General features: G+C 32.5%; 1 protein-coding gene across 13 annotated transcripts in view; it reads left to right on the top strand.

Annotated features, from left to right (window-relative positions):
* The window catches only part of LOC143240159 (uncharacterized), a 140,019-nt gene that overhangs the window by 70,656 nt on the left and 51,680 nt on the right, over window positions 1-17,683 (top strand). For all 13 annotated transcript variants that reach the window (XR_013021600.1, XR_013021601.1, XR_013021599.1 and 10 more), the window contains 2 exons: window positions 3,079-3,189; window positions 10,653-10,766. Coding sequence is in view for 7 of the 13 variants with exons in the window: in XM_076482137.1 (XP_076338252.1) it covers window positions 3,079-3,189; window positions 10,653-10,766 (225 nt within the window). In the remaining 6 variants the exon portion in view is untranslated. The remainder of the gene's footprint in view (window positions 1-3,078; window positions 3,190-10,652; window positions 10,767-17,683) is intronic.

Below are 17,683 nucleotides of genomic sequence, written 5' to 3'. Positions count from 1 at the left end.
TGTTGTCTTACTTTGTTGATTTCATCATTAATTTTATTGGGTGAGTATAGTTTTGTGGCTGTGTTTATTTGATTTCTTATTATGTTGAGTTTCAACTGGTTCCTTTTTCAAAGACTCTTTTAACTTTAAATATATTCTTAAACAACTCAATCATAAAGCCTTAATAGCCAGTTTTGATGTAATCTCCCTCTTCACAGAAGTCCCAACAACTGAACCCTGAAAGATAACTTTAGAACTTTATATCCAAGACCCCAACCCCCTGAAACACATCCTCATCAACCAGTTAGCAACTCGTATAGAATTTACTACCACCAAAAGTAACTTTATGTTCAATAACCAAAACGACCTACAAATAAATGGCCTAAGTATGGGGAATCCCATGTCAATTGGTTTAGCCAACATTTTTTGTTGCAGACTGAATCTCAAGGGATCAATTCAGCCTTACACCCACCACTAGACTGGTACAGGTATGTTAATGATACAATTGCTAGATTCACATCTACAGAACACACACTTAGTTTTTTCAATCATGTTACTTCGATACATCTCAACATTAAGAAAACAACAAGAAAAAACTAACTAAATAGCATTTATCAACCTCAAGATCACAAGAACCAAATACACAATTCAAAACAGAAATTCACAGAAAAATCACCCATACTGGACTATACATTCCATGGATCTCAGCACATGAAACAAAACAAAAAGTCAACATATTAAGAAACCAAATAAACACAACCACAAAAGTATGCTCACCTGATGAAATTAACAAAATAAAACAACACTTCATCAACAAATTTCCTCAAAAAAATGTGGAAAAAATTATATGCACACACCTAGACCAACAACAAATAAGCAACAATAAATCCCAAGATACATTAAAAGACAAAACCTTATACTGCTGCATACCATATGTTCCTGATATCATCAAAAAATAAGCAACAATAAATCCCAAGATACATTAAAAGACAAAACCTTATACTGCTGCATACCATATGTTCCTGATATCATCAAAAAATAAGCAACATTTGGAAAAACTTATAACAAAACACAACATTCCAGTAAACACCAAATTTATTACAAATCTGATACAAAACTCATGTCCATACTACGTAAAAACTATACTGACAAACACAACACCAACATTATTTATAAAATACAATGCAACAACTGCCACGACTTCTATATTGGAGAGACAAGCAGAAAAATGGAAACTAGATTCAAATAACACAAAAAAATACCTTCACACATTTTTGAACATTGCAAATCAAATAAACACAACATAATCATAGAAAACACCCAGATATTAAGTAGGGAAACAAATATAAACAAATGCAAAATCAAAGAAGCCCTACTTATACAACAACTAAAACCAAAATTAAACTTTTATAAAGGAACACCTTTATACCTATATTAATTAATAACCTAACATCCACCTGCAACGTCCCCTACAGTCTCATACCCCTTTATACTCTTATCCCTAAGACGTGTCCAGCAACACTCACTTTCAAACTTTGTTAACCTGAAGATGACCTAGGAAGGTCAAAACATTGTTCTCTCCTTATCAATAAAGTTACAAACCTTGTATATTTCTGCTTCTATTGCAGGCAAAACAATACAGCTTAAGTGTGCTGCCCTCTTTTGTGAGTTTTAAATCAGTATCTTAGATTATTACCTTAGAAAATGCATCATAAATTTCTGTTTTATTACTGTGGTATTTTGCAGTGTTCCACTGTACTAGGTGTAGCAGTGTAAACGTAAGTTTCTTTATATAGCTTTTAGGTTATTTTCCAAGATTCTCTTGATTATTTTCTCTCTTCTTCTTCTTCTTCTTCTTCTTTTTTTTTTTTTTTTTTTCTTCTATACCTTCATAATCTTCTTGAATGGCCTTTTATATCACCTGTCATCAACTAACAAGGAGAACTGTCCAATATGTTTTGGAATGTAAACTTTGCAAACTAATAGTGCTTATATTTATTTCCACATAATCCTGACACTTTATGTTACTGGTTCTTTAAAATCAACTAATACTGCATATTATCTTCTTACATGGCTCACTGAGAAAGAGAGATTTCCAAACAGTGGTTTGATAAATGAGTTAAATTTTTTCTGTCTTATTCTAACAACCACAGTTAGCTTTACAATATGCTTTGAAGTTCCATTCTTTAATTTCCGTCATGCATGCTTTGACACTTTACACATTTTACCCTTAATCTATGATACCTTTCTAGTTGAAAACAAGATCTTCCCAAGATATACAGTTTCATTATTTACATATAGATAGTTAGGCCAGACCTAAAATGCTAGAGGAAATGTCTATAATTTTTATGAATTTTTTAATGCAGCTTCCATGCTTTTCTTAACCTTTACTATATAGACACATTATATACATACATCAGTTATTTTCAACATTAGCAGTTACATTTATGTGCTTTTTATTACTGTAAAGGTGTTACACCATTTCTGTTGCTTTTATATATTTCACTTGTTATTGTACTTCATACAATGTGTCACATGACCACCATAGCATCCTAACAGCCGCCTATCTATTCTTCTCGCAGGTGAAAGCTACATTTGTTTGTTTGTTGTTAAGTATAGAAACCACATATTAGATATCTGTGCTGTGTTCACCACAGTTACCAAAACAAATTTTAGTGTTGTAAGCATTCAGGCTTAATGTTGTGACACCAACAGGTAGAAAGCTACATAACTTACTTAGATGTTTTATCACTTATCAAGTAAAGAGGGTATTTCTTGTGCAGGTTTCCAGATTAGTACAGGAAGATTTTAAAACATTTCTGTTCAGAATATCATTGAAGAATTCTGCATGTGTATATTATAATTTAAGTGATGGATAATGTTTGAAAAATTATTTCTTAACAATAGCATTTTGCATTTTAAAAGCAATAATGTTTATTAAATGTCTCCAGAAAATTTAAAAAATGATTAGTGTGTTTGAGTAAATCTTGGCTGTGAGAAGAAAGACTACAAAAATTGGACTTAAGAAAATTGATTTGTGTTGAAAAAAGGCTAAAGAGTAATTTTATGTTAAGTACTGTCTAATTTTTTTCTTTACAGAATAGGTTACAAGAACTAACAGAGCAACAAAAAGCAATAAAAGAACAGATAATTCTTGAGAAAACCAAAGCTGAGATGGAAAAGAAACGAATAATAGGAGAGCTGAATCAGGTAGTTACATTGATAGTGCACTTGATCAAGATATTTAAAATTTTCTAACTTTCATTATAACCAATTTGAACACTATTTGACTGGGTTGCAGTCATGTTAAGTTACCACTGTGTTCTGGGAAAATTGTAATGAAAAGTGATTCTACCATAATGATGTAAATCATGTAAGGAGTGATATCGTTTTAACAAAGTATATCAGTAAAGATTATAGTTAATGGTAATTTTCTGGTAAAAATAACTTGCTAATGTAGCATGTCAGGTACAACAGAGAATGGAGGATGTGTGTGGTACAAAACGTGTAAAGAAATACATGTTCACACTTATTCACTAAATAATTTTGTGATATATTTCACAAGTAAGTTAGTAAAATACCAATACTGATAACTGGGTCTAATTGTGGTAAAAGATATCCATGAAATTTTATTACATTACAAAGAACAGGCCTACAAATTTAAACTTCATAAAAGTTTTAATTTTAATAATGGATTTTCTGTAAATCAGGTGCACAGATTTTGTGTATAATATTCATTTTCTTTATCATAACATTTTTTTACGAATAGGGAAGAAGGAATTCTTACTTAGATCAAATTTACAACAGATTTACTGAAAATACAAAGGTCATCTTAGTGACAAATAAATAATGTTGAAAAAAAAATGTCAAAGTACATACACAAGAAAATACTATCCAGAACTGACACATTGTGGAGTTTAACTGTTTATATACTAGTGGTGTGTTTCTCGAGTCTTACAACATCTGATAAGACTCTCGTCATAATTAGTGTAGAGAAATCTGTAGCCAATGGTTGCCAACATGTGACTCAATTTCAATGAAAATAACTCGCATATGACATTTTGGTAAAAAATCTGCACATGATGGAGGAAAATGGATATCATTTTCAGATTCAGTATACAGGAATTACTGAATAACATGTAAAAATGTCAAGACAATAAAACCATTTCACATTTGTGTTATTGTTGCCAGTATTTTTCCTCAAGTTTGATACTATCTACTTTTACTGTAACCTTCAACTACTGAGTACTGGTTTTTTACAATTAATAATGGAATTTCTATGCTTCCAGTTTGTTCCATCACCACCTTTGAATAATTTTGCATACATTTTTCTTTATAAAAGATACCTGCAGATTTTCATATGATTGACACCCTGTAAAGAGAGATTTGATAACAATTTCAAAATAATCTTGTGTGTGTGAGTGAGAGAGAGAGGGACAGAAGAAGCAGTTATAAAGTACTTGTGAATGGATTTTAATGCTCACTGGAATACAGCTATTTTGAGATTGATCTTATAAATATTAGTGTTTTAATGTTAAATATCCTTACTAAACTAGAGAAAATGAAATAATCTTTTAATTTTTTTGGCTTTCTTGGTTTGGTTAAATTATTTTGAAAAATTCATAAGTAACAACTCAGAATTCATGCATTACAGTTACTTACAAATGTATTTGAAACATTTTGCACATGCTCACAGTACTTGGTTACAGTTATCTATAATTAATAATTAAAGCAACTAAGATAAAAGTGTTAACTATCTGACATTTCAATGACCACCAGTCATCATCCTCTGTTGAGCCTATACAACAGCAAATGTAAATTCCATTGTATATGCAGCCAGAATAACCATAAGATACGCTAAAAATTAAAAGAACAATATAGGAAAGTACAAACATTGAGGAGGAAGAGGTTGTTAAACTAAATTTTGGTGGGGTAAACACTTGAAATATTGGGCAATTTGTAAGCCATTAATTATTTAAAAAAAAAAAACATACCAGTTAGGATTGGATAAAATACAAAAAATGTCAACATATGTTGTGATCTGATTTCTATAAGCACAAAGTTATATGCAATGGACTATCTTCACTCTGCTCTCTGTGTGTATTACACCTCAACTTGTAACATTATAAGCCTGCAATCACTGATCTATTGGAGAGCAGCATCATAAGTATAGTAGTATTTATAATATCAATGGGCCAGATACAAGATATATTCAATACAAATTAAAATCTCAAACAAACTGCATACAACATGTAAACAAAACTTTGTAAGCACTTTACACACACTGTTAAGTAGTAAACAATCTTCAAGATAACCTTCCAAAGCACTTGAGAAAGTTGGTATAATATAAAAAAATTACAAAATCACAGTTTTTTCAATCTGACTATCTGACTAAAGTTGTTGGAAAGACATAGCTCTCTCCTGCCTTCACCATGTATAAATCTAAATGCACATGATTGAGTTACTCTGCATTAGCTAAAACCTTTTTTCTTAGTTTTACTTAACCTTGGAAATAACAAGTACCAACAATAACAGAATTGCAACATTACTAATTTGCTAACAGTATGTGTTTTTTTCTTATAGCTAAGCCACATTGGGCTATCTGCTATTACTAACAGTATACTTAGTAGCCATATTGTATGATAATGACTATGCAATGTGAATTGCAGGTAGCAACACACCCTGAAATCATGTGCCTATGCATGGTTGCTTGTGCGTGTGCATTGCATGATCAGGCTGTAGCTGTATCAGCTAACAAAAAAAATGTGGCATACATAATTCTCTAAATCTAGATTATAACTATGATATAACCTTTGAAAAGTGAAATTCTCAGTTCTTTACATCTAACTTGATAGTTCAGTGTTGGGCAGAACAAGTCCATCAGATAGCAGTTGATGATTAAGATGTGAATATGGTTGTTACCACTGCCGTAGTCTGATACAGCTTTGCTTGAGTGCTCTGGATTGAAGGCAAGAATAATAAATTATATAATTTGCCTTTGCATTATTTTCAAACTACATGTGACCTATTGGCATCTAAGTTTGTACTTGAAGGAACAGATTCTCTAGTTCTAGGTTATAACTGTGATCTAACCTTTGAAAGCAAAGTTTTCAGTTCTTTAAAAACGACTTGAGGGTTCTGTTTTGAACAAAGCAATTCTATCATAGCAATTGATGTCTAATGTGTGAGAACAAACACTGCCACTGCCAAAGTCTGACACAGCTTTGGATGAGCACTCCAGACTGAAAACAAGAATACGTTGTATAATTTACATTTGCATTGCTTTCAAATTGTGTAACATATTGACATCCAAGATTGTATTTGAAACAGTGTGATTTTTAAAATATGCTTTTTGAGGAAACAAAAGAAAGGGGGAAAATTTTATGTTGATGACCTTGTTAAGTCCTTGTTCCAACAAAGAAAGCATTATTACAAGATAGAGTTATAGTTAAAAACAGTATTGCTGAATATGCAAAATGATCACTAGCCATCAACTGGCCAAAGAAAAGTCTGCCACCCTGGTTAGATGGAAGAAAAACTATGGTAAAAGTATCAGTAAAAAAACCAGGAAATGTCAAGAAAGCTCTAAGAAAAGCTACATAGGATAGGTGAAAAAAAATGTTAAATAAAATAAAATATTAGAAGGTAGGAATTTGAGCACCAAAAATTGAGAAAACTGGGTAAGAATGGGTGGGATGACATTACAGCACTTGGTGATTTTTAACACTGTGCAACCTTAATGTGGGTGTGGCCATCAACCTGCCCATTCTATTTCATGTTTTACTGTGAACTATGATCCAGTTATAGATGTGTTTTGAGTCTTATTAGTAGCTAATCCTTTATAAATACTGAGCAAAGTTACAAATTTCAAAAATTAGTAGTTTTCTAACTGTTTCTTTTGGCTGACCCTTTACCTGTCTCATAGCTATAACATTTCTCATAAGCAAAGTATGACTACTGGAGTTTCTTGTTTCACTTCTGACATCAAGATAATGCCATATAACAAAGAAACACCCCTTCTTATGGTGTCATGCATCTTATTGCAATCACATAATTTGATTACATATATGTATTTGTATGTGGTTCCTAAAACAGTTTCCAACATAGAAATTTAGCTATATACACCTTTCATTTACTTTGAATAATAACCAAGTTATAAAAGTGCATGAAGTAAAAGTGGGTGGAACAACAGCCACATCTACTTTGAGGTTGCATTGTGTCAAAATCATCAACTGTAATAATGTTTTCCCACCTATTCCTACCTTGTTTCCTTAATTTTGTGTACTCTCATTTCTATTTCTTAATTTTTTTTCATTTACAAAGTTTTTTAGACTTTTTCATTAACAGTGCAACCCAGAATGTTTCCTTTTCTTTCTTCAAATGCTCTTCTTATAATAGGAATTCTTAAACATTTTATTTCATCAGTATATATTCTCCTACAAATTGATAAACAAACAATACCTCACTTATTTATTTGATTACCTTTCATCTCAGGATGGCTAAGGCTTTAGGTTTTAATTTCAAAGAGCTATACTGTGTAATTGTGATTTTTAAGTATTTGTTAGTAACTGTAGTGCATGTATTCTCAGTTCTCATCATGAATGGTTGAACATCTGAAATCTTTTAAAAACAAAAATATTTTATATACACTTTAAGGAACTACAAAATGAAGAGTGGCAAAAAGATACATTGGTCAGATACCTAATCAGTCACCTTTATGATTAAATTTAACTGAAGCCTACATGAACTTCTATATTATATGTTCCTTCAGTAGATTAAAGAGGTAAGGTCCCAAAAGAATTTCTATATTGTAAAAAATTAAGCACCTTTAAATTATTATATATTTCATATTGTAACTTCTAAATTTAATCAACACTTTATCCAAAGAAGAAAAACATTGTGGTACATAAAAGTAATTGGAGATAAAAGCCTAGTAACATAGTTATAAACGTAGTGTGATAATGTAATTTTGGAAAATTGCAGATGGCATTTTTATTTTTAAATTCATACATACGTTTTTCTAAATGTGCTTTCCAAACATCACTGAAGCCGTATTGTATAGTATTACATTGTCTATCCATGCTCCAAAGTACATATATATATATATATGTGTGTGTGTGTAAAAACAGCTTGTTTGGGTTGAGAAAATATTTTACGTGAAAGAGTGAACAACGTTTCAACCTTCTTTGGTCATAGTCGTGTTGTATAAGTAAGGCTTCTTTAATTTTGCATTTGTTTATGCTTGTTTCTTTATTTAGTATTTGAGTGTTTTCTATAGTTATGTTGTGTTTATTAGACTTGCTCTATTTATATGTTCTTTGAATCTGGTTTCCATTTTTCTACTTGTTTCTCCAATGTAGAAGTTGTGGCAGTTATCACATTGTATTTTATAAATAATGTTGGTGTGGTGTTTGTCAGTGTAGTTTTTACATAGTATAGACCTCAATTTTGTGCCTGGTTTTTGAATAAATTTGGTATTAACTTAAATGTCATATTTTGTTACTAGTTTTTGCCAAATGTTGGTTATTTGTCTGCTGATGTCAGGAATATATGGCATGCAGCAGTATATTGTTTCGTGATTTTTTGATTTGTGAGATATATTTACTTTTATTGGTTGATTTTGCTTTCTGTCTAGGTGTGTGTGTGTGTATAATGTTTTCTATGGTTTGTGGAGGAAACTTGTTGATGTTGATGAACTATTATTTTATTTTGTCTAATTCATCGTTAATTTTATCTGGTGAACGTAGTTTTATAGCTGTGTTTATTATGGTTTCTTAGTATGTTGAGTTTTTGTTTTGTTTCATCTGCTGAGTCCCAAGAAATGTATAGTCCAGTATGGGTGATTTTTCGGTGGATTTCTGTTTTAAATTGTGTGTCAGTTCTTGTAATTTTGAGGTTAAGAAATGATATTTGATTGCTTTCTTCCTGTTCACATGTGAAGTTAAGGTTGGGATGTATAGAGGTCATGTTAATACCAAATTTATTCAAAAACCAGGCACAAAACTGAGGTCTATACCTTGTGTTTGTCAGTGTAGTTTTTACCACACCAACATTATTTATAAAATAAAATGTGATAACTGCCACGACTTCTATATTGGAGAAACAAGTTGAAAAAAAGAACATAAAAAGTCACTTTCACATGTTTTTGAACACTGCAAATCAAATAAACACAACATAACCCAACAACACCCAAATACTAAATAAAGAAATAAACAAACAAACACAAAATTAAAGAAGCCTTACTTATACAACAACTTAAACCCAAAATAAACCAATACAAAGGAACACCTTTATACCTATATTAAAAATAATATAAAATTATAGTTTCAAATATCTAACACTGCCCTCTACATGTGGTCAGCTTCCAGTCAGTTACCTCTTTCTTTCTTTGTGAATCTAACGATGATCAAAGAAGGTCGAAACGTTGTTTGCTTCTTTTTGTAAAATATTTTCTCATCCCAAACGAGCCGTTTTTACATGTATATTTCTCTACAAGTGGGTTTTCTCAAAATCACTCGAAGTTCATATATTTTATAATTTTATTAGGCATGATTGACACAATTACAGAAGCATTACTTGCGACTGTAATTAACAAACCTTATATTGATTTTATTGATTTATGCATAATAGGTAATACAGTTCACTTTGTCTGCAGTATGTTTACTTCAACTCCAAGGTGAGAAAATGACGGTGCAAATATATTACAATATATACATTTTAGTTTGTACCAAGGTAAAAATATAAGATGTGTGTCAGTCCATCTTTGTTATAAGTGTGTGTGTTATTTTCTTTTTAATAATAAGTAACAAAAATAACTTGTTCATAGATCATACTTTTAAATAATTATCAAGGGAATGCTTTTCATTATTGTGAAAGTGGCACAACCATCTACCAACTAATGCACAATTTGTTTTGTTTTTTTGGTTTTTTTTGCATTTTGATAAATTATAGCTAGATATATATTTTTTCTATTTAAAGTGTATGGGAACCCAGCATATCTGTACCCATTGTTAAAAAGTCTTATTCTTGAATGTAAAAGAGTTGTCCAAAAATGAAAGTCTGGATCAAACACTCTGTTGCTGAGTTTTTTTGTTTTTTTGTAGCAGGTAACAACATAAACTGGGGCAATTCCAACTTCTTGTTACTACATCAGACATAATTTTTGTTGAGCATGGGATAATATTTGCAATTATAAACATTTATGGAACTGAGCTTATGTCAATACTTTCCCCTCTACTTTGCATAATCTTTATTGCCTTTGTAGTTTTTGACCCACATTCTTGGGGTGGTTTTTCCCTGTATGTATTAAGACTCTTACAAATGATAACTAGTAATAATTTAAATATCCATTCTAAATGCTATTAATTGATAGTGTATAGTCTTAGCCAAAGGTAAGGTTTTTTAATTCTCATGATTTATGTGTTCATACTTACAAATAAATTTACCAAAACACAGCTCAGTTTTTCCTTAGGCATCTGAAACAGGTTTAGTTAAAAATATACATTAATTTTTGGAGGTGCTTAATTTGAATTGTTTTCTTTGAAATACCTACAAAAATAAAATCTGAAAATATATATGTATTTGCTTGAAATAGAGTTATATTACTTAGCATTAAATTTATCTTAAAGATAATTTTGTTTGTAAATTAAGACAGCCTTATAATATACTTTCAGTTAGAGCTAAAGATGCAGGAGACCGATAAAATGATGCAAGGTTTGCAGGGGATTTATGATCCAATTGCACTAGATAGTAGATCTGAGAGCTCTTCTCTTCCATCAGATGAGCAGGTTAGTATAGAGACTTTTGGGTTATGTTTTTGACATAACTTTAGATGTGTTTGCATTTAACATTAACTCTATAACTAATTAAAAAGAAGTCTGAATTTTAGTGTCATATTCAACAACAAACATTACATAAAAATCAGCTGAAAAATGTTAAAACATTTTTGAGATAATTTTCTTTTCTAAATTCAAAATATCAGAGAAATAGGTCTTAATGCTAATCAGAAAGTTTTAACATACCATATGTGTCAGTAGAAAGATCCAGTTTCATTATCTGGTTCAAAGGATCAGTAAAAGCCAATTGTGATGGTGGGTACTGTTAGCTGGCTTCCTATTAACTGTGGGTGCATTCTATAAAGGACATTCAGTTTTGTTTGGTTCAAAGAATCAGACAAAGCCAACTGTGATGGTAGGTTCTACTAGCAGGCTGCCTTCTCTCCAGTCAGTAACTAAAAATCATAGGCAGCTATACCAAACAATCTGTGGCCTGACTGTTTGTCTGTATACACCAAAATATGCTATTTAAATAGAAAATTCTGTTTCCAGTTTTATCATACAAAAAATGTACTGAGGTTTTTTATCTTTTGCACTCCAGTAGCAGAGTATTTAGTATGAAGGCTTATGAGGTCTGTTCAAAAAATATGCGGACTGACGTCATAAAACAAAATGTACTTTATTTAGAAGTTACAGGTCTGGGACCCCTTCAAAGTACTCTCCTCCCCAACGCACACACTTATCCCAACGGTGTTTCCACTTGTTGAAACAGTCCAGGTACGCTTCTTTTGTAATGTCCTCCAGCTCCTTTGTCGCATTTTCCTTAATCTCAGGAATCTTCTCAAATCTTCTTCCTTTCAAAGGAACAAGAAAAAAATTGCAAGGAGCAAGGTCAGGTGAGTAGGGGGAGTGGGGAAGAACAGTGATCGAGTGTTTGGCCAAAAACTCACGAGTTCTGAGGGCTGAATGGGCTGGAGCGTTGTTGTGATGGAAAAACCAGTCGCCACTCCTCAACATTTCTGGCATTTTGCGACAGCTGGCGTCCCTCAGACGTTTCAGACCTTCAATGTAGTAAGTCTGGTTCACTGTGGAGCCTTCGGGGAGGTACTTGTGGTGAACAACACCCTTAGCATCGAAGAAAACTGTCAGCATCACCTTGACCTTGGATCGAACTTGGCGAGCTTTTCATGGTCTGGGGGATGTTTCACCCATCCACTGGGACGATTGGACCTTGGGTTTATGGTTATGACATTAAAACAATGATTCATCACCTGTTATGATCCTTGACAAGAAGTTTTCATCTTCTTCTGAACGATCAAGCAGTTCCTGACAAACCTGGACGCGATGGGCTTTTTGTTCGTCTGTCATCAGGCATGGCACAAATTTCGCAGCAACGAGGTGCATCTTCAATTTTTCAGTCAAAATATCGTAACAAGATCCAACTGATATCCCGCACTCTTCAGCAAGCTCCCCTGACAGTCAGACGTCGATTTGCCCGCACCAGGGTGTTGATTTTGTCGACATGTGGGTCGTCAGTTGACGTGGAAGGACGTCCAGGACGCTCATAATCTTCAATGGACTGTTGACCATCCTTAAAACGTTCATGCCACTTGAAACATGTCGTACGCTTCATAGCAACATCACCGTAAGCCGTGTTAAGCATAGCAAAAGTTTCAGTCACAGATTTTCCAAGTTTAACACAAAATTTCACAGCAAGTCGTTGCTCCTTCAGGTCATTCATTCTGAAATCTGCCAAACGAAAAAATCGCACTTCACTTAAAACCGCGTAGCTAATACACAAATGAAGATATCTGCAATCGGGAAATGGCATCGTAATCAGCTGATCTGTGCGAACCTAGCGACACCAAGCGGATTCCCCTGGAACCAACTGGAGCCGCGCAATTCCAAACAGTCCGCGTATTTTTTGAACAGACCTCGTATAATATAAAAAAAATGAGTTTTGCTATCCACAATACATAGAGCGTGTATATCCCATTGTGTAACTTTATGCTTAGAAACAAAATAATACTAAAACCCAGGGTTTGATACCTGTAGTGGGCCCAGTACTTAAAGACTATTGTATAGTTTTGTAATTAATGTTTTAAATTGCTGATACTAACTGAAGCATATTATACAAATTCAAAGTATAATCATCTTAACATTTAAGTTTTTGTTTCTTAGAATCAAATTTTCTGTGAGTACTTTTTCTGTTCTTGAAGTGCTTATTGATGAAAGAAGCTGTTATAAGTGTTTCACACCATTGATACTTAATAAACTAATAGTTACTATCTATGATTTATAAAATTATTTGCTAGCTACTCTGTTTTATAAAGGTAGATACAGTAATTTTACTGAAAAAGGGAAAGACCATTACAAACTGGAAAGTTATAATACACAAAGCAAGGTGTCCAGTAGTAAAAACCTTCCAGATTATACCCTCCTGCCAATGATTTTGTCAAACAGTATTGAAACTGTAACTAATTTTTAGAATGACAACAGTTTTCTTCCTCAAGGGAATAACAAGACAATGTAAAAATGTCCTTAACATAAAAAATCACTTGATAATGTGACAGACCAGTTTTGCTAAAGAAAGAATTAGTAAGGTGGGTCATTCCATGTCAACTCAGCAAAGGTGGTTGCTTGACCACCTCAGAATCTCATGAAACTTTTTAGAAATGATCTTTGGCATCTGAAACTGACACCTGCCAATTTTGTAACTGAAATTATAATATTTTCATAATATTTTGCCCAATGGAAATTTTCATTAAATCAATTGGAAGTTGGAAATTGAACAAGAGCCCACATTCAGATGTTTCTGGTGAATGGAGAGAATGCAGCACATGCTGGCAAACAAGCCTCAGTTTTTTGCTTAAGATCTCTCAAATTCAGGATTTGTTCAAAAATTGCAAATGAAGTGGATTTTCAAAAAATTAGGAAAACACATCTCTAATACATCGGATCTATCTGATCAATTTTATTGTAAGAATAATATGAGTTTCATTACAAATGCCTAAAACTCTGTATTTCTGAAGTATTAATGGGAGTTATGGCCAATCAAAGTTGACACAGGTAAAAAAAAGTATTAATTTTCTAATGACCAGTTGGACATCTCGTGTCACAGGTAGGTTAATGAAATTTATAGTAGTAAAAGATGGTAGTATAGTCTACTTGTGTGCCAAGTTTCAATATCCTTCCATAATGCCTTCATGTTAAAATATATAATCATTTTAATCAAATAATTCAACTCACTGATTGAAGACGAAGCAACGCGAGATCTTTGTTGAGAAAGATTTGTTAATCCTACAAAGGCATTTATTAACTTATATACAACAAGCTCAGAACAGATAAAAAAGTTGTAAGTTCATTTGTTACTAGACAGAAATTTTTCATATGACTCATTACCTTAGTCGTTGTGGGATCCAGTGTGTACTGCCGACCTGTGCGAGTTGTTCTCGGTGGTTTGATGCAGCACAGCACATGAATAGTTGGAATGCAACAAATGTCCTCAGGATGAGGCCACTTGAATGATGGAGATGGACCATTGGGATGCATGAACTTCATTTTTATGTCTTCATACTCCTGATCAGTTTCAGATGCCAACCTTAGCCATCACTTCCCATCATTAAATGCAGGCTACATACTGGCCTGGATGCACCTTTGTAGCTGAGGCTGTCACAGCACTCAAGGAGTAGAATACTTCTTCTTGTCCAGACACTCGGCTGGTCTTGTGCCGTCCTCCATCTGAAGTGGTTGTCTCTTGTGTCTGGAATTCTCCCTGCATACTTGTATCACACTTCCAACATTTCAGATCAAAGCAGATTCTGTGTTTAAGAAGGTCTGTGTCTTCTTGTTTCAGATTTTGTAGATGAGTCAATTTTGAGGGATAACAGTGAACGGTTTTGTGGCACTGCTCTCCATTTGACAACTTCACACCAACAGAGCAAGGTGGAAGTGCAGTTATGGTGAGTGAAACACAATGAATGAAGCACCAGGATCTGGACTGGCTTTTATATACTTTCACTAGCAATGACAATATAAGGATCAGCAGAAACATGCCCAGGCATGCATGTCGTAAGCAAGTTGCATGACATCAGCCCTATCCATGTTCACACTGAAATGGGGTGTGTTAAATATTGTTCTTCACCAGAGCATGTGCATAAGCAAACTAAGGTTTTTCTTGAAGTTGCTATGATGACCTGATGACATCATAATAGTCTCTCTGTATGACTAAACAGAAATATTTTTAACACTGGCCCCATACTCCCAACAATGAGTGGATGCATATGTAGGGTCAGCAGTATAATAACTTTAGCATGAAGGCATTATAGAAGGACATTGAAACTTGGCACACAAGTAGACTATACTTCCATCTTTTACTACCATAAATTTCATCAACCTTCCCATGACTCAAGAGGTCCATCTGGCCATTCAAATATTAATAATTTTTTTACCAATGTCAACTTTGATTGGCCATAACTCCCTTTTATACTCCAGAACTACAGCTTTTTAAGCATTGGTAATGTAATTCAGATATTATTCCCACAATAAAATTGATCAAATAGATCCAATGTATTAGATATATTTTTCCTAATTTTTTGAAAATCCACTTTATTTGCAATTTTTGAACAAATCCTGAATTTGAAAGGTTATAGGCAAAAAACTGAGGCTTGTTTACCAGCAGTTGCTGCAATCTCTCCAATTACCAGAAACATCTGAACATCTTCTGAAAATTTGAAGACACTATGACTTATATTTCAAGAGATATAGACATCTGAAAGTGGGCTCTTGTTCAATTTACAACTTGCAAGTGATTTAATGAAAGTTTCTATTGGGCAAAAAATTAAGAAAATTTTGGAATTTCAGCTAAAAAATTTGGCAGATGTTAGTTTCAGATGCCCAAGATCATTCCTACAAAGTTTCAAGAGATTCTTAGATGGTCAGGCAACCGACCTTCCTTAATCTCGCTGAGTTGACCCAAGCGCCACCATTCTTATAACACTAGTACTGCGAAAATAAATTCAAGATTATTCAGAAACTAGTATATAAGCTAGAAATATGACAAGGTGTGTTGTCATGAGCGATAGTAGTTTTGAAATCACAGTTCAATGAAATTTAGTTCATTTTCGTTTTGGTCCCACTTTGTGATCTTGCATCTTTTATTATATATGATATGATTAGACATGGAAGAATGTTCTGCTAAAACTGAGTTCAATATGTTATTATGTTTGTGGTTCCTTTTATGTTTTGAAAGTCTAAGTTACAGTTGTAATGACTGAAGTATAATTGTGAATTTTACTTTTTCATAACTAATTTAAAGCATTTTTTCTTGTCAAACATATTCAAGTAATTTGTTTTCTAAATTTTATGTAGGTTATTTGCTGGTAGCATTAAATTAATTTTAACTGAATGTCAATAGATAGTAAACTGTTATTTTGGCCAAGTGTCCGACCACCTGGGTAAGGTGGCTCATTTCAAGAGATACAGCAAATTCTTGTACAGGTTAATGAGTTAGGGGAATTTCTTTACTATAAATGCTATTTGGAACTGTTATTGATGTTATATTGCACTTTAATACGTAGTCTGAGATTGGTAAAAATCAAATCAGAATTTTCTTTGCTTTATCTTGTGTGGGTGGTGTGAGTAAATAGATTTCTCTTATCCAGTAGGTAGTACAATCACTACAGAACAAAGAAGCTGACCAGTTTGGTAAATTGAAATGTCAAATAATAATCATGAATAACGTTTTTGCTTTATCTGTTCACTTATGAGTGTATTTTTCTTTTTTTGCTGTCTGAGTTTGAAATTATTATCTGCATTATATTTCTTGAACCTGTTTTGTGGATACTTTTCAACTTTTTTGTCTGATAGCAGTGAACCTTGATACCACTCAGCAGCTGTATATTGTTAATAGTATTTGAAGGGTGTGTGTATATAAAATCTGTCTCAGTACTTTGAATGACTTGAAGACACTTCTTATATTGAGATATTACTGTATTACTGATTATTTCTAAAATGCCTCTAATGTTAGGAATAACAATAGTTTTTTTCAGTTTTTATCCCTTGTTTTAATTCATCATATTTATTTTTATCAGTATTGTTGTGAATATTGTTTCTGAATATTAACACTATTCATTCATTAATGAACTATTACAGATTTGTCATTAATAAAGTAAACTAGCTCTACTTTTTAACCATCATGCTACTACTGATTTGTGTGCTATTGGGCAATAGAGGTTCAAGTTTAAATATTTTTATGTAAGCATATCACTGTCATAAACTTTATTAGTTTTTGTTTCTCGAGTGATTAATTAAACATCAGGAAAGGGAAATCTTTCTCAGAGGTAAACTGAATGTTTTCATTATAAGAATTTAAGTGAGAGGAAACTTCTCAGTATTTTCACCATTATTAACAATCAAAATGTCATTTATACAATGTTCATAAACAGCTGTGTTTTATTAAGAATAAAAGCTTCATTCTCTTCCATTACTGTATTAAGTGCTGTGTGAGGATACTAAATAACCCAAGGCTGTATCTCTAGTTTGTTGAAAATATTTGAAATAGAACATAGTCATTTATAAACTTAATATCTTGAGCATATTTTTCTAATTTTAATTCCATTCTTTTAAAAAAAAACTTTTACATATTTAACTTAAGCCTTTTCTTTTCGAGACATTTTGGATTGCTGAATGCACTGGTGTAAATGTGAAAAGGAGCACTCTAAAATAAGCTCCCTGATACGTATCTTTGTTGTGTGTCATTGATAAACTGATAAAGGTTTTTATTTACCCCATATATGGGGTAAATATATAAAAACAAATATATATATTTGTCAATAATTGATGTAGTGATATCAAGTGGGGATTGGGAGCAAATGAACATTACAATAGATCTTAATGAGAATTAGTGTTGTTTGGTTTACGAAATCAGT

Source organism: Tachypleus tridentatus, chromosome 13 (genome assembly GCF_004210375.1).
Source record: "Tachypleus tridentatus isolate NWPU-2018 chromosome 13, ASM421037v1, whole genome shotgun sequence".
Classification (NCBI taxonomy): domain Eukaryota; kingdom Metazoa; phylum Arthropoda; class Merostomata; order Xiphosura; family Limulidae; genus Tachypleus; species Tachypleus tridentatus.
This window is presented reverse-complemented; position numbering and strand designations above follow the sequence as displayed.